This window comes from Trichinella spiralis (genome assembly GCF_000181795.1).
Source record: "Trichinella spiralis strain ISS 195 chromosome Unknown Scfld2, whole genome shotgun sequence".
Lineage (NCBI taxonomy): Eukaryota > Metazoa > Nematoda > Enoplea > Trichinellida > Trichinellidae > Trichinella > Trichinella spiralis.
The window spans coordinates 975,116-993,753 of NW_003526941.1; the positions used below are offsets into that span (position 1 = coordinate 975,116).

Consider the following 18,638-nt stretch of genomic DNA (forward strand, 5'->3'; position numbering starts at 1 on the left):
AAAAAATCTCTTCGTAAATTCGTCAACATCTGAATATGGTAAGTAAAAAATTATTCATCTTCGATGTAAGAAAAGAAAAAACAATTTTTACCTGTTTTTAATAACAAAGCATCATTCATCTAAGATTATAAAAATGAAAGAAACGAGAAATTCCGAAGCAACGAAACTGCACCACGAAAAGCAACTGCAACGAGCATGCGAGTAGGAAGATGATGATGCAACAATTCATCATGTGGCAATAAGTAAAATTATTATTATTAACAATGCAATTGCCCAGTTGCAATGAATTCACGTCTCATTGCAACTTTTAACTAGCATGGTTCGACGATTGAGAATCGTCGGTTGCCTTCAGACGAGCATGGCAACTCTGACACACCCGAACTGGCCTTCGAATTCGTAAATGCCGTATTTCAGACTCAAATCTACTACACCTGAAAAAAAAGAAGTTATTACCATACGGAAATAATAAAATCTGTATCTGCATCATTCCATCTATTATTTATATACCTCGAACAAAACAGCTGCCCACAATTGCGACAATGATGACGTCGATCTGTCAACGTAAATTTCTGATGACAATTGGAACACAAATTTCTCGACGGATCTTGAACCCAATGATCAGCTCGGCCACCATTATGACCATCACCGACAGTCCACATCCAAACCCGGCCACGTCCATCACCGACATACAACGCTTTGTGATCTCTTAAAAATGAACAAATTTATCAGTAAATAAAACAGATAACCAAAAACAAATGTATATCGAATTACTTGGATGGCATCAACGCAGTCACAGCAGCTGGTGCGGGATTATCCTTGCGTTCAAATGCAGTATGCATTGTCAATTTTCCCCGGAAAACTAGCTGCCGTTCCCAATGAAATTTTCGCTGCGGTTCACCATCACCACAACAATTTCCACCTTCCGAAGATTTTTGCATTGTCGATTCAGAGCTGCGTCGACGAATATCCACCATTTCAGAATTTCGACTTTTTACCACTTCAGCACAACTAGACGTCGGCAAAACTTTCGACACGCCCTCATCAACAAAAGCTGCATCTGCAATAATAATAATAATAATAATAATAATAATAATAATAATAATAAATCAAATTGAATACAGAGAAAAAAAAATGTCAAATTCAAATTACCGCTGTCTTGTTCATCGTCTTCGCTAGAGTGACTGTTGCTGTTGCCAAGTGTGAAACTGACTTTGTCGTTTGTCGAACGATCGCAGTGGTCATTGTTCGAAAAAGTTTCCACAGCGACGTGATCCATATCACAATGGGAATCACGTTCAGGTTCCGCTGCAAACAAAGCGCAACAGCTACGAGACGACGATTTGCTGCTTATCCGGCCAACATGGCTGCAGTCGTCGAAAACTTTGACAAACTTTACCGTCCACAGTTTCACTATTCCGGTGTTGGTTCCAACGGCGACCACATGCTGCGAATCCCATTCGTTGAGCAGGGAAAAAGTAATCGTAATGATAATTTCGTTCATGTCCGATTTTTTACAACTGTCGGCCGTGTTCACCCAAGCCAATTTCTGTCCATCAAATGACCACAGATGCAAATGTGTACCCGAACAAGAAGCAATGACACCCGTAGCTTCGTTCACACTGACCGCTGACACAGGTCCGGCATGGGGTCCGAGTTGCCTGATGAAACTCAATTTCGACAAATCCCAGACAATGCAGGTCCGATCACGGCTGCCGCTTACGATCACTCCAAAATTAGTTGACGCGTAAATGCACGACACTGGCTCCGTGTGACCGTAGAGTCGCTTACGCAGTTCCAAATGGGCCGGCTGATTTCGACTAGCCGCCCCGACAATTTCCCACACACAAACAACCGAACACGTGCTGCCGGTCACTGCAGTGTGAGCGTTGGGACAGCTGGCACAGATCACGTCGCCCCAATGAGGAGATTCGTGAATGCAGACCGATTTGTCGAAATCGCTCGAACCCAAACGTATGCTGTTGTCCGGAAAACCCCAGGCAAGGTATCTGTGGAATTGAGGCGGCACGAGCACTTTGTTCTGCTCGACGGCTAGCAGGGCGCCTTTGTCATTCTGCGCCATGTGACCGACCGCCTGTTTGAGCTCTCGCAATGGCTGCAACGGTGGTTTCAAATTCTCAGCCACGTGGTAGAACAGTGGTCCGGCGGCAGTTGGTCCCTCGACGCCTTGCTGGGCCACTGCGCAGGCGGCGTTCGAAGAGATCGAATGTTGAAGAGGTAGGGTCGACTTCAAGGACCGCTTGACTGGATGGGGCTTTTTGAACAACTGCGATGGTATTTGGCCGAAATTGTTGATGAAGCCGATGGTGGCGTTCTTGGTCAACGGATCTTCGATGGCTTCGAAGTTGACATTCGCTTCGTAGAACAGATGATGGAACAAGTTGAACGCGTCGACCGCCGCCTGGCCTTGTTGCCGATAGCCGAATATCAAGTCGATCCATTGGTTCAAATGCGCAGACACGTAGTCTGATTCCAACGCCTGGCGGTGCAGGCGGACAAACTCGCGGGCGTCGCCCTTGGCCCACGGAGGTAAGATCACATCGCCCAAGCGCAAACCGCTCTGCTTGACGCCCAGTTCAAAGTGGTTGCTGTTCAACAAAAAGTTGGGCAAGTAGAAAAACTCGGGCACCAATTCTTTCACGTCGGCCATGTTGTTCCGCGAAGCAGACAGCCACGCATCTTTGACACTGTGGAACATCCGATCAGCCAAGTCGAAATGACCACCTTGGAGTTTGAGAAATTGCTGCGTAAACGGCTCCACCCGTACCAAATACGAAACGACAATCATTGCCGACGAATAGTGGGTGCCATACATGTATGGGGGCGTTTCTCCTACGAACATGCAGAAATTGAATTTCACCTCATCTATTGTGTATGCAATAAAATCTCACCAGATGGATCATCCCATTCACGAAAACGTTTCAAAAATTGCTCCAAACGTGCCGGTGTTTGGGCACCCATTGGCTTGCTGAGATCGCGGAATGTATTCGGATTGGCCAAATCCAGCTCCTCGCTGTCGTAGTCGCTCAAGATCCACGGAAATACTGGATACTGAGAAAGATCGTTGTAAGAACGACCGGCAAGAGTGTTCAGATGCATCAAATATTGGAAATTCGATATTTCGCCACGCACCCAACGCTGTGTGACGCTCATTTCGCCCATCAACACTGCCAACAAACCGGCGCCTTGTTCCACGTCTACGCCGCTTTTCTGACCTGAGACGCTCTGATGTCCGGCATCAGTCAAGCTTTTGGCGCAGGCCAACAATTTCGCGTAAATTTTGTCACGAATTTTCCTCGGAAATGCCAACAAGTGATTCCGACCATCCGACGAAAACACCTCGATCGCTATGGGCTGCAACAAATACCGACGCTTGTGACACTCCCGAATGTCTTCATAAGCGAATTTGCTGCAAAGTCGTTTCTGGCTCCGGTTACGAGTTGCTCCGCTAGCAATATACGGCACAATTGGATCGTGGAGTCTGAAAGAGACAAAACAAATAGTAAAATTACAGCTGTCCATCTCTCTCTCTCTCCCCCCCCCCTGTGCAAGCCTATTGCTTACTCTTCAGGCAAAAAGTCTAAATCACGAATTTCCCGAGTCTTCAACAATGTGAATCCGTCAATAACGTAATAGTGATATTTGCCAAAAAGGAGCAAGCCTTCGCTAGAATCAAGGCCGCATATTCTTGCGCATCGATACATCGAATTCAATTCTTCCCCTTCTTCGAGTAGTCGGAGCAAAGTTTGACTGTCCGGCTCTTTAGGCAAAAAAAGCCGTTCTGGCTGTTCACTTGCAACCGATGCAGATGAGCAAAGTGTACTACTGCTGAAGCTACTACCATCACGCGGGCGTGCTTGAGGGCTGTCACTGAAAACACTCGACGAAGCTGTATCGTCGACGGCAACGTCGTCGTTGATGGAAATCGGTTCATCGGAAGAAGAAGCAGTACCATTGGCTTCGTCCCTATCTCCATCGGCAGAACTGACAGATGTAGCTGATCTTTTGATTGTATTTTTGATCATCTGTGCATTAACATCTGCAAAATGTCAAAACAGTAATCAATAAATTGAGCATACATACGTACATTTACAACAGAATAAAGTATAAAATAAGAAAATGCAAACAAATTATTCCAAACAATCCATACCTACGATTGCATCGTCAAATTGTACACCCTCTTCTAATTTTGAAGAATTCGGCTGACTAAGATCAATAATTCTTGGATCAAAGCAACTGCCATGCCTACTTTTCACCCGTTCGTAATACAGCTGACTGTCACAAGAACAGGGCAATTTGTTTTTCGTCGTTTTCTAATGTCGAAACAACAAAAAGAGAAACACTTGCATATATATAGAGAGAGAAGTTAAAATTTTACAGACAACTAAACCACCATTTGATTAAAAATAAAAACAGTGCATACATTTTCCAAATTCATCACATTCGGCCTGTAAGGATAGTCAACATAAAAGTTGATGTTTGGAATCATCTTCATGCGCATCCGACACGGACCTTCGGTGCTGTCCAACATGTACTTGTTCAATACGGACGGATTTTTCGGCCCCCAAAGGCCCCGTTCCCGTGTTAATTCTTGCTTCAGATTTGTCCATTCATCTAAGCACCACTTTTTCGTATGTTCGTGCCACTGAAGAAAAAGAAAACACAATAATCGCAATTGCAATTGCTCGTAAAGTACCAAACGAAGAGCAACAATTAAACAATGCATACTTGTAAATAACGCGTATATTGCAAATCGAACAGCTCATGAATTAATGTTACGTGAACTTTCAACCACATCATGAATTCCTGTAAGAAAAGGGGGAAAAAACAGAAAACTAAACCAAAAAAACAATTTATTTGCAATTCGAATTCACCTGTTTCGATACAACCGTCTGACGTGCTGTGCCAGTGCTTTTGATGTTTTTCTTGCTTGCCAGACGCTGCAAACCGCCGGTTACCATGTGCAATTTCTGAAGCGAAAATTGGAAAGAATAGAAAAGAAATTATTTAAAATTTCCAACTGAATAAACAAGTTACCGACTGTAGCTGGATGTGAATTTGCAAAGCATCCTTGGCACCGTAACAACCTTTCATCTCGTTGTCGACAAAGTTGAGCCACTGTTGACTGGCTGCGGCCGAGGCAAATGCCCGCGACGCGCCCACATCCGGCATTATAGTCACACCCAGTGTTTCTTCAAGCAGCTGCTTCTTCGCCAAAAAAAGTTCCTCCCAGACGCGTTTCGCGTTCGCCGAGACCAATTTGCGTCCGTCGTAAAGACGACGTTGTTCCATTTCTTCCTTTTCAGTTTCACTAAAACCAATTCACCAATAAACCACAAATAATTCATAATCCAATACTTGTTCAACTTGTGTTGTGGTTGTAAACCGCCAACGTCTGACAGCATGAACAGCAAATGCGCCAAGCAGCAAAAAAACTCTGGTTCACCGTTAGCAGTGGAAAATAACAAAGCTCGATTTGCGGTAATCTTTTGCAAGCATTCAACGACCGTACGCTGGGCTGAAATTCAATTTCAATTCCCGATGTTATCGTAAAATTTAAATAAAAACGTAGTATACTGCATGCAATCAACACAGTATCAGGCATACATATGAAATACTTGTGTGTCAAAAAATGCACAACAATCCTTAGATCGCTTAATACCTTTCATGTCGTCCAGTACGCGTGACAGCAGAAATAGAATACATCGATTCCAACTTGAATAAAGTGCATCCAACGGCACGCCCGGGCCAGACTTGCGCTTCACCTGAGCAAACAGCTTGAGAATGAATTCAAACACGCTCTGCGGATCACCGTCGAACAAATCTGCAATCCGTGAAACAAACAATTTAAAAGAAAAAAGAAAAAAACTGAAATATGCAACAAACAGCACAGCATACCATTCCAAAGGCAGTATACGACTTTTCCCGCAAAGTAAAAAATATTCGCAGCCAAGATGCTGTAATTGGTGCACGGAGCAGCGGGCGAAGACATCGGCACCCCAACACCTCGCGCCAGTACATCTGTCGCCTCCAATCGATCCATCGTGTTCAACAGAAAAGCTGTAACCAGTGGACGGAATTCTTCCACTGTGTTCGTATTTTGTTGAACAGGCTAAAATTAAAAAAAAAGAAAAAGATGAAAAAAATCATTTTGAAAAATTCCACTTCCACTTCAGTTGCCACATACCCCTAGTAGAATATCAATGACAGATTCGTGCTTGTTGGGCTGGCCAGACAAAAAACCGTCGACAGCAATGCTTGACAACAGTTCGAGCACGTGACGAACCGCCGGATGATTTGGCAAAGTCAATCGAACGGTCTCTTCTTCAATATTGTTCCTGCATTTGGAGTTTGGACGAAGGAGGGTGGAGGCCAGAGCGACGACAAAGTCGGACGTCTGCGCATAATTGCTGAATTCGGAATTGTTCTGATAAAGGAATGCAACGAACTGAATCAACGTTACAGCATTCTGTTCGGAACATTCCGCTCTCGCAAATTCGTTCTAGAAAAGCGAATTAAACAACAACTATCACGCATAATAAAACATCAAAGAGAATAAAGCACACACAGCCAATCAATCGTATGCAAAACTGTCGGTCTGTAGGGCTTTCATGAATGAATGAAAAAAACAATAAACGCATAACCGCGAACCGCATTTCACAGTGGAGAATACAAGAAACTTCTACTTATAAAATGATTTACTTTTCAAATTCGCATCGGATTTCGTTACTGAAGCACTTATTGAAAAGTTTCCAAAATTAATTTTTAAACAACAAATAAATAACAACCTTCAATCTTTTTTGCACAAAACCTGCCTCGCTGTAAAGAAAATTCAATTCGCACCAAATGCCCAAACCGTGGAAATATATTTGACCTTTCGATTATTGACATTAAAATTTTATCAGTAAAGTAAAATTCGCATACAAATGCTGCAAAAATTTTACCTTCGTTACATGCTTAATGATTTAAATTTACCAATAAACAACGTCAATGCACCTTCTTATTGATACAATGTGACACAAAATTTTGTAAAAAAAAAGCAAATAAAGTGAAAAAAAAATGAAATTCGAAAACCACCACTTACCGAAGCAACGCAGGCACGAACCACGCTCAGCAGTGGCAACGAAGCTTCAGGGCACAAATCCAACTTACCCATGGCGCCGGTGACGACGGCCTGTTCGCCGGCGTTGTTGAATATCAACGACCAAATGCTTTCGACGTTTTGCGCGTGGGCTGTGGGCAAGTGGCGAGCCGAATGGCCGACGAGCAAAGACGCACAGGCGATTTGAGTTTCGGCCAAACTGGCGTGGCCAGGCAGCAGATATTGCAAAGCGACAAAGCCGGCCAGGTTGCAAATTTCCAAATTCAAATCGCAAGACGAACCCACTGAACTGCCCCGTGCCGAAACGCTGAAGCCGAGCAAAACTCCGGCACGGTTCTGTACTACACTTTCGGCGTCGGTTAGCCAACCGCCGTTGCCGACGCCCTCTTTGAAGCGATTCAACAAAGTCGAATGTTTGGCAATTGTCAGCAATATCTGCAAACCGGCACGCACTGTACCTTTGTGATTCGAACCGTAAAACAAAGCTAATATCCAGTCGAAACCGAGCACTTTGCAAATTTGTTCACATAATCTGAAATAAACATTCATCAAATAGAAAAATAATCTACATAATACAAAAACACGGAACAATGTTTACTGGAAATTCAATTTGCCGCTCGTATTCAACAGCATGTTCAACAGAATATTTAAACATCGATTTCTTATGTATACTAAATAGGCGATTCGCATCGTTGCCGCATCGACTTCCGCTTCCACATCTACATATCATCAGATAATAATATACATAACAATTACATATGCAAAAATTATAAATAAAAAATACTGACCTTCATTGAATAACAATGCCTGCAAATCTTGGATATCATTTGGAAGCGATTTCTCGATATTTGACGTCTCTTTGATTTGTAAAGTTGCAATGATGAACTGACCAAATCTGTATACAAACTTGAATTTTTTAAAAAATTCAAACAAACAAACAAACAAACGAATTCACTTTAACAAAGATGTGTAGTCCGCAATTGGCTGCAAAATGGCAGAAATCAGGTTAAATATAACATCTTTTGTCGCTTTGAGAAGATGCGGCTGATAAGCTAACGTGTACAATAGTCGAGGCAACAGGCCAACGTGTCGCACAATTGCCAAATTCTCTTCATGACTGCTTAAGAAAAAACAACAAAATTAATTATTTAATTAACCTTTATTTATTCATAAATTACATAACAATAATGTATATATACATAAAAGAAATAAACTGTAAAAGTTAATTCGAATTTTTTACCCGGATTCAGTGATCAATTGGTAAAAATGTTCATATAAAAGACGCTGTAGATCAACCGAAGCATCGTTCCATACTTGCAAATCGCAAAACAAATCTTCAAAAGCTTGAGTATTCGGTATAACTACAGTCTCTCGAGTCACGTCCAAAGTGCCAACCATCGAAAAAAGCAAGTACAATACGTGAGTATTCAAAAATCGACTCTTCTCTTTTAACAACACAGTTAAAATCTATAAATCACAAAACGAAATATAAAAATACCAAAAAAAACTTGCAAGTGTAAGAGAAAGGAAAAAAAATATACCAATACCTGATAGCCGTGAATCTTTTCCATTTCACTATTCAAAGCTCGGTTGGTTTTCAAAGCGAAAAACAACGCTTTGATGGCAGCGTACAAAGATTCAGTGTCATCGGCCATGGAAACCAAGCCGAGAACGCAGGCAATACCGCCGACTGTTTCCAACAGTTTGGCCGACGATTTCGCACAAAACGTCCTCATGCCGAGGTAGCCGACCAGAACCCCGCCCAACGTTCGCGCCGGACCACCGAGATGTACGGTCGAATTGTGGATCAGACGAACCGGCGTGATGTTCTCGTGACTGGATATGCCAAGCAGTTTGCCAATAGCGCGACTGTCTTGCTTGTTGTAGATCTTCCTCAGACGAGCCAGCGTCATTGTCGACATGGCTGTCGCGTGCAAGCCGAACGAGACTCTCTCCTCGGTGACCAAACTGGCCATTGGACGACCGAGAAACGACGACGGCGACTGGAAGCTGCCCGTGTAATGCGGACCAAGCTCGTAGGCTTGGCCGACAGCCTGGGATGACATGGCCTCTTCCACTAGGTAAGCGCCACTGAGGCGCCACAACAAGCTCGACTGTTTGCGAAACGGTCCCGGTGCGGTGCCGATCAACGCGTTCACCGTGCACGTCTGCGGCGTCGTCAACGAACTGGCCACGGCTCCGGTGCCCATGGTCGGCCAATGGCTCACATACTGAATACGTTGGCTAGCTTTCTGCTGGCCGTTCACGTAAACAGTGACAGTACTGCTTTTCAAAACCGACCGATTCAACACCACTGCCAAATGGTTCCACTGGCGATCTCGACGCAGTTCTTCGATGCCGAGCCGAACGAAACCGTCGGCATTGCCGACATCTTTGTCCAAATCGGCTCCGGGCGTGTCAGTCTCATAAGTGGCAATTATGAGCGATCGATCGACTGGACTGATCTGCATCTGCAGGCACGCAATTTCAGAATTGCCTTGCAAAGTTGGCGGAGTGCTCGGTTCCAAAGAACGCGACTGATGATGGCACGGCTGACCGACGTGACTGTGACTCGACGCCAACGTCCGGTATACAGTCAGCAGACGCAGCGGATGGGCGTCTGGACCGGATTCAGAAAACCGTTCCACGTAAACCCAGCACATGTAGGTGAGACCTGCCAGTGGTGGGAAAATTCGCTCGCCATTGCCAAGGCCACCGCGGTTCATCACCGCCCCATCTTGACTGTTACTATGCATCAGAGGCAAACCGCCGGTGACGAATCCAAAACCGACCGGTGCAATTGATGGCAAAAAGATGCAACCAAATCCTTCGATTGACATGTCAAATTCGACAAACGGCGGACTGGCGTTCAGCAGGCTCAAACGCAAATCTTTGGGAGTCATCATCGAGACCAACGTTTTCACACGATTCAACGCGACCACGTTGCTTCCGGAAGGCTCGTCCGAATCCAGATCCGCACAACACCACGGCTTGTCAAGGCGCAAAAAGCTGCGCAACTCGTTCGGCGTCATCCCCTGCGCGGCCAGGCGTTCCAAAATGTAATAGCACGGAGGCAGTAGAGGATGCTCTTCTTCAAAAAATACATCCGACACTGTGTCGAACAGCAGCCTTGGCAAGCCAACGCAACACATCACTTGCTGGTTTCGTTCGGTTCGTAAAATCGACTTGACCATTTCAATGATGAAAAGTTGAACATTCAAAGTTTCCTGAACAAAAAGAAAAGAAAAAGAACCTTTACACATGATGTTAATTTTCAGAAATGAATTTTGAATTAAAGCAACACGTCGTCGCACAAGAATTCACCATTCCGTGTTTACCATGGGATTGGGCTGTTCAACGTAAAGCAACAATTCAAACATGCACATCACTGCACCAGTGTGCACTACAAATGCATTCTGGCCAATCAAAGATGCAAATCGATAACTGATCATGTTCGGCGAGTGAGCTGGCTGTTCTGACGAAAATTCAATCACTTTACCATTTCTAAAAAAGTCATTGAAACAAATCCTTTATAATAATAATAATAATAATAATTAAAATGCCTCTTTTCAAGTAATATTCACCTGTCAGAACGATCAAAAGCCATGTCGTAGAGCAATCGCAGAATAGCGCAAATTACGACCACGTTTTCAGAAAGGTCTCCTTCAGGAAAAGATAATCTGAAAAAAAATATAAGAAAAAATAATAGCATAATATCGTTAGTTATTTTTTCTCTTAATTAAAATAATTTTATGCTAACTTTTCATCCGCAGCAACGTTAAAAATGTCGCATAAAGTGCTGAGAAAATCAACACGGAGTTCAGCTATGCCTTTTTTCACTGGAATAACGGAAAACGATCTCTTCTCAGAAAAACAACCCAACAAATGCAAACTATCAGTAAGACTGTTAAATTTAACCTACAAAAATGTTCAACGATTAAAAATTAAATTTTTAATTAACAGCACATACCTCGTTTTGAAAGAACATCGCATTCGACGGTTCAAATCGCATGCTCATCGTAAGAACTTTAAATATATTTCTCAAATATGCAAAATTTTCAAAAAATGAATCTGAATAAAAAAATACAATAAAACTATACATAATTAAATTACGCAATGGACCAAAAGTACCATACCAGATTGTTGAAAGTCTTTCTTTAAATTTTTAAAAGTTCCACCCATGTTCAGTATCAGTGATAAAAGATATACATAACCACCGACACGACGAAAGGCCATTCGAACACGGTGACTTTCCCGCAAAACAAACGACAAAAACTTAAACATTATTTAATTTTCAAAAATATCAACAACTGTCTAGTTTCAATTTCAAAATAGGCTCAGAGTGTGATTTAAATTTGCACAAGAGAAATTAATTCTAAAATACCTGAAGAACGTCTGATTTCAATGAAATTGGATTGTCAGTTGGCGAATGAAGTAAAGCCAAAACTCCAGCCAATTCATCTTCACCGCTTGGATTCATCATAATGTGCTGCAAAAGCTTCAATGCGAGAGGTCGACAGCAATCATCTTCAACCATTGCAAAAACAGTCTTCGTACCACCAATTTCTCGAACAAGTACTAAAACACATGCATATCGTGCATACTAGCTCATAATTATTTGAACGAATATATTTTTGAAATATTTCACGCATTTAATTTGAAAAAACGAAATAAGATTACGAATAACATCAAAATAAATACAAAATAGTAAAAGTATTAACTGAGTTGATGGCGCTCAAATGAATACATTCACCTACGCTAAACATAAAAATATATCAATTTCAAAGAGAAAAAACTGACGCATAACTTCATCATAGAAAAAAGTACATCTTTAACTGCTAATTGATCATATTATCATGTCAAAATTCAAAATCAACATGTACCAGTTGCCAGACGAATGTTTAAATTCAATTTTGCAATTAAGATGCAGTTCATCTTCATAAATAAGAACAATTTTCACTCAAAATTGATACAAATTTGTGATGTCAATGACAAGTTGACAAAACTCACCGTCCCGCAAAGCGCGACAACTGCGACAAAAGTCAGAGTGACAAAACTACAGTACACGTCACGTTCCCGCCAAAAAGAGACACAAAACATCAAACAGGAAATTTACCGTATTTCAATTTTTTAAAACTTGCAAATCTTAAACTGTCTGCTTGACCTACTTATATTTTCAACGCGCCAAAATTTAACAGAATAATTGGAAAAAAAATATTCCACAAAACAAACTCACCAACATTGGCATTGCACTGCTTGACCAAAAGACAGAGCGTGTTGATTGTCAAAGTGAACGTATCCCAAAGCTGTTCATTCGGCTCTGCACAACAATTGAACTGAAGTTGAAATGAAAAGTGTATTTAAAATTGAAGACATCCTACCATTTTCACTTTTCACGCTCGTGTAGACATTCTGCAAAACTGTAATAAAAACGTCCAACAAGCCCACTTCACGGAAAACATCTTTCACTGCGGGATTGTAGGTTAGAATTTTAAACAGAGAACCGAGAATCAAATGGATCGAAGCCATGTCTCTGAAAGGAAAAAAAAGAACAACAATTCAAGAGCACAATCCAAATAGAATAAACCGCAATATAACTTGTTCATTTTCAACACTGGACCAATAGCAATGAATTCTTTCGATGGCAGATAATTCAATTGAAATACAACATATTCAATAAGATCAAACAGTTTTCTCTGTAAAGAAATTAATCGTTAATTTAGCTGTAGAAAATTGTAAAAATTTTTGAATACAAACTTGAACTTTGAGACTTTTCGTCGATAAAGTCTCCAAGAACTTGCCCAACGGACAACGGTTTTCCAAAATAAAATAATTGACAGGATCAGCAGTTAACATGCTGTACAAGACATCCAATATTGTGCAGCAAATGTAAGTCTGCCGACTGTGAATGAAAACTGTTTCCAACAATTCGAACGCCTTCATGTTACGAACGGTTCGTCCTGAAAGCACAACAGTTTCTTTTTTGCATCCAATACATTTTTTGCATTTCTTTTGATAAACGTCAATAAATGTAATTTCACATATTTTTACCTTCTCCAAGTGGTTGTGGCATGTGAAACGGTCGCGAAGTTTTCCACGGATTTTGCACTTCTGGTAATTTGATTTCATCACAGCCAGCAGAAACTACAGAATTGACCAAGAATAGTAAATTTCGTAAAGAATCTTGTTCATTCTGCCTCTGCACATTTTCATATCTATAATAAAATTGTAAAAATAAAAAACTTTATATCAAAAAAAATTGCATTCGATTACTGTAGAACGAGATCGCCGAGGAATTTATACCCGTCCGCGTTTTCGAAATCGTCAAGCAATAAAGATGATACACTGGCAAAATCCTTCAAAATGCAAAGCAAGCAACAAATCATCTCCACCATGTCAGGAATGGTTTCCTGAGTGCTGTGCTTCAAATTATCGACGAACAATTCGATACATTTGTGAGCTAAAAAAAAGAAAAGAAACAACAATATTTTTTCTAGTTCAAACAATTTTTAGGCAAATTTGCTCACTGTGAATATAATTGATCAAAAGTAAAGAACGAACTCCAGACGAAATCGTCATCAGCAGTTCAGCTGAGCAATTTCTCCACGTATGATTAAATACCGGACACCACGAACTCACCCCACAAAAAAGTAATACCAAATCATCTTTTGAAGCCATTTGTTCAATGCCACGAGGATTTCTCAGCATTACAGTCATCGTCTTAAAAAAATATACATCAATTACAAAATGTGCGCCGCAAAAAATATAGCTACCTTCATCAAAGTTCCACGAAGAGTTCGTACTTGATCTTCATCTAATGGGCAAGTTTTGGGCAAATCGCAGAACAAATACAACGATTTAACGAGAGTTGACGGCAAGGACGTTTTACAAGCCGATTCCACAATGCAGTTTTTGTTGCTGGATAGCAGAAACGACAACGAGTAAAGCATTGACCATCCGGAAACTTTTGTTTCTGAGCAATCACTTGTCGGTTTCAAATAAGCAACAATTTCTACTGCTGCTTCAACTAAATAAATTGCACGTTTCTTTATTATTTAATTTATATTTCAAAACATTTCATATTTATATTGTAAACAATAGAACTTGAATTAACAATTTAAAAAATAATGACACAAATGTTCACTTTCTCATTCATACTTGCATACTGTAGCCAAGTCTATTTTTTGAACAACAGAATACAAAAAAATCAATACACAGCGGAGATTAATAAAAAAAAGTCAATATAATTTTTTTGGCAATGAAGCAATAAAATTCACAGAATGATGCTTTAAAAATTTGTCGCTTTATGAGCGTTAATTTTACTTGATTGTCCAATTTCACCAAAAGACGCTAATAATGAACATTATTATCTAAATAACAAAAAACATCATTTGTTGAAAAACACAAACATTCAATTCTGTTTTTAATTTCGACTGCATGGTGTGAATCAATTGAAATAATTATCTTAAAAAATTTCTTTGCAAATTAGGAAATTCAACAAAAGCAGCAGAAAAATAAAAGCCTATCCAACAGAGAAGAAGTAAAAGGTTTGTTTGATTAAGAGAGTATCGATCGTGCAAATAAAGCTGAAGATGAACAAATTCAAACTTATATACATCAAATCATCGTTTGTCCTTGCACTGCCAAATGAAGAAAAACGTTCCAATGGCAAATGCTATTGCTTAATCTGCAACGGATCGATTTGTCAGAATGATGATATTCAAAAATCAACAATACTCTAAATCATATTCCGCAACCTCTTGCATAATCTGGAAGACTTGTGAGTAACTGGGAATTCTATACTTTATTATTTGATAAAAAAACAAATCGCACAAAACAAATGGTTAAATTTAATATTACTTTTATTACTTACTTTAATAATAACAATCGTTAAGAATTATGCTGTTATGTAGTGAAAGAAAAAGCTCATTAATTTTCTATAGAAAATTGTACTTGATTTTAAAAATACTTTCGTTTAACAATGCAACTTTAAACATCATGACGAACTGTTGACACCTTCTTGCTTTATGCAAATAATCTGTAATCGAATTGAAACTTTTTGCAATGAAATTTTCAATTTTCGCACAATCAACATTTTGCTTGATCGACAGTCTATGATATTTTTTATCATAAAATTTTTCGAACAAGTACTAAAGCACATTTCCATTCATGAAATATAATTCAACAAAAAACGTGTTTGTAATAATTAATTAATTGAAAACGAATGAATGCTACTTCGATTTCCACTTGCCAGCAAGCAAACAGCTTCCACAGACAGCGCTGTTTCCAAAGTCGTTAAAGGCAATGCTGATCAAGTAAGATAAATTTTGGAAATTCCTGACACAATCATCAAATGAGATCAATAAAAGACTTCCATACCCTTACTATGGAAATTTCACTGAAACATTTTAAAACTGTTTACATACATATTTATTTATCTATTTATATTTATTTTTGTACTAATTTCATTGAGTGAACGCTGCATAATATAAAGAATTGAAATGATAAACGAAATGCAAAAAAAAAAAACAATTTATAACTGACCTGTGCTTGGACACGCTGCCCGAATGCGAATCTCTTGGACAAGAAAGTTGCTAATCAAAGAGACAAACTGTGCAGCTTCTTTAAAACGGTTTGTTATTTCCTCAACGGTGAACACTTTGCAAACCTAAACGAAATAATTTTCGAAAAGTCAAAAGGATAATGCATATTATAAAAATATATATTTACATACACAACTTCAAGTAAGTTCTATATAAGTCATTTTAATTTATTTATATAATAAATTAATTTTTATACAGAATGCCGATGATACATTTCATAATACAGTAAAAAATATACTAATATTTTACTTTCATAAAAAGCCGAATAACTGGATACAGCTTGCGATCGCGATCTTCTGAAGAATTTGCGCTACGCAAAAGTTCATTTAACACTTTTCGCAAATGCATCAACGTTAAAATGTGATCGCTTGACTTTTCAGAATCGGATGCATTGCATGTAGCACCGGATGTACTGGCATTCTTGTTTTCCGTTGTCGACGATGCACCATTGCACTGTGCTGATGTAGATTTTTCATTTGCACCAACCAAGCTGAACTTGCGAACCATATTCACAATGATTATGTTGATGCAGTTACAAACGTACGCAATTCAAAAGGTCGAGCGACGGATCTGAAAAAATCGACAGGATGAAAATAAAATTCACAAAACTTGACATATTTTAATGGGCAATTAGTCAAAAATGCACTACAAGTTGAAAAGCAAACAGAAACTGCATTAGCAAATCTATCTGAAACAGTCAACAAATCAATACCATCTCACCGATTAGCTGGCGTTGGTGAAAAACAATAGAAGCTCAACTGCGCAACAGCATCGACAATTCATGCTACATCTACCAACTCTAGCTGCACAACAACAATGATGACAACAATTTACCTATAACAACTTGAGCAGTTTATAGATATATCGCATATGGTTGAAATCTGATTTATACTACAGTAAAATGAAAAGCAAGTAAAACCAAATCATAATCAACAATAAAAAATTAGTACAAAAAGTAAATTCAAAGTGAAAAGGAAGAACAGTTTATTCGATTAAAAATCATTGTAGGAAATATAGTGACAATAAATAATGGACACATTAAAAATTTATAAAAATGTTACAAACATGCAATGATAAGAGAAAGCAGAATGTGAAGAAAGAATTTAAAACGTAATGCCTAATCTGATTGGTCAATTCCGATTTTTCATTCCGCCTTCAAACTGTGAAGCCCTTTTTAACTGTCACTGTTTCGTATGAGCATTTGCCAGTTGTTCTCTTACGCTGCAGATACTGATCAGCGCATGTATTGTTCCATGCATACCAATCAATTTTTTCGTGCAATATTATGCAGTTATCATATTACATAATACTAAATAAATGATTGCATTATTTATGTATGATATTATATATGTATGATATAATTATATATGATATATATGATAGATGATATCATACATATTACGATTCATCGTATGATGAAATTCTGATTATATAAGTAAGTATATTTTGCTGTCTTACAAAGTTTTGCATACCCACCTGTAGTGCAATGCTTCTTTAATGGCAATTGAATGGATGAAAAGTAGATTACGTTTTGTTTGAAAACATTGAATTGTTATGTCGTTAGTTGTAAATATCATACGAAAAAAACCAGTGTTAAATTTGATTCTTGATTCATCATCAACTCCTACAATCCATCGACTATTTTATTTAATGAAACATTGTCTTCACTGTTTCTTTTATTTACCCTTAGTAACGTCCGTTGTTTTTGCTTAGTTTTATTTCAATTCAAGCTTTCTGTACAAATAACAATATCAAAGCTTTCAGAGGCTCATTTGACCGCAGTCAGTGACATTTCTGATGGTTGACGGTTGATTTGTGTTTTCAATTCATATATAATAAAGGTTACTGTCTGTTTGGTCAAATGTAATGGTTACATTTTCAAATTTTTAAAATTTTTGAATTCGTCGTAATTACTGTAAAATTACTGGAGATTAGATATTGATACTCAGGTGTAATTTACATTTCAGGTGTCAGTTATTCAGCATTTTACTGATGTGCAGTAGTTAATGTTATCTTTTGTGTATGAAAAAATAGTAATATGCTGCAATATTTAAGAATAGAGACTGCATTTGAGATCATTTCATGCACCATACCTAGTTGTAGATGAATAGCATTGGTATTCAATTGTCTTGCAATCAATTTGTCATTGCATTTTGTGATGAAGATGAAATGAGAGTTTCCTTAATGGGAAGTGTTTATATGTTTGTCAAAGTTACAATTAAAACTTTCTCCTCTCAAAAAGAGTTGCATTAAGTAAATAAAGAGCAATGAAAAATGTGCAGTAGCCATATTTATCGGCAGAAATGAATAAAATAAAAATTTGCATGGCGAGGTCGTTTGCTTTATTGACATAATGGAAATCATTTCAGTTTGAGGCCGTCCGTGGATGGGAGCTCANCGTTTTGATTGGAAAATGGACTGAAGGCAAGGCATAAACATCGAAGCCAAGACACTAGATTTTGCTTTTTATTCATTTTGGAATAATTTCTGAAAAATAAAAAATAAATTTTTCATTTCCAATACNAAATGAGCATTAACGATGACNAAGANGNACGNAATTTNAGTNTCAGTAAGTAGTAGNTTTTTTTCACTNTTTTTAAGTCTTAATCACTTAACAATATAATTGACAATCGATATTGAGCATAATTTCTCAATATATTCTCCATGAAGAATTCCCAACATGATATTATAGGTGACTTAATAAACGCCAAATTTCCATACAATTAAGTTTGATTAAATGCACCCTGTACGCATCCTTTATCTGTTATTAAAATACAGTCTTTCGAAAATCACCTTTGCAGTAGCGAACATACACTTTCAATTGACCATAAGCAAGCTTTTGCCCGCAAATTGTTCACTTAAAATTAGCTTCATTTGAACTATTTGGTTTTCTGACTTAAGAAAATTTTTCAGAA

General features: G+C 38.9%; 1 protein-coding gene across 1 annotated transcript; it reads right to left on the reverse strand.

Annotated features, from left to right (window-relative positions):
* Positions 1 to 307: 307 nt before the first annotated feature.
* Tsp_02704 (putative beige/BEACH domain protein) lies at positions 308 to 14,070 on the reverse strand. The gene is made up of 28 exons (XM_003378984.1): positions 13,894 to 14,070; positions 13,648 to 13,840; positions 13,402 to 13,580; positions 13,172 to 13,319; positions 12,878 to 13,080; positions 12,677 to 12,816; positions 12,554 to 12,653; positions 12,357 to 12,456; positions 11,505 to 11,698; positions 10,881 to 11,038; positions 10,705 to 10,800; positions 10,459 to 10,624; positions 8,668 to 10,347; positions 7,923 to 8,026; positions 7,103 to 7,652; positions 6,206 to 6,520; positions 5,917 to 6,130; positions 5,681 to 5,842; positions 5,377 to 5,536; positions 5,056 to 5,329; positions 4,893 to 4,988; positions 4,531 to 4,663; positions 3,583 to 4,057; positions 2,910 to 3,499; positions 1,150 to 2,850; positions 772 to 1,057; positions 508 to 705; positions 308 to 431 (listed from the first exon to the last, which is right to left on the reverse strand). The coding sequence occupies exons 1-28, from the start codon at positions 14,068 to 14,070 to the stop codon at positions 308 to 310; spliced, it is 8,916 nt and encodes a 2,971-aa protein (XP_003379032.1).
* Positions 14,071 to 18,638: the final 4,568 nt, after the last annotated feature.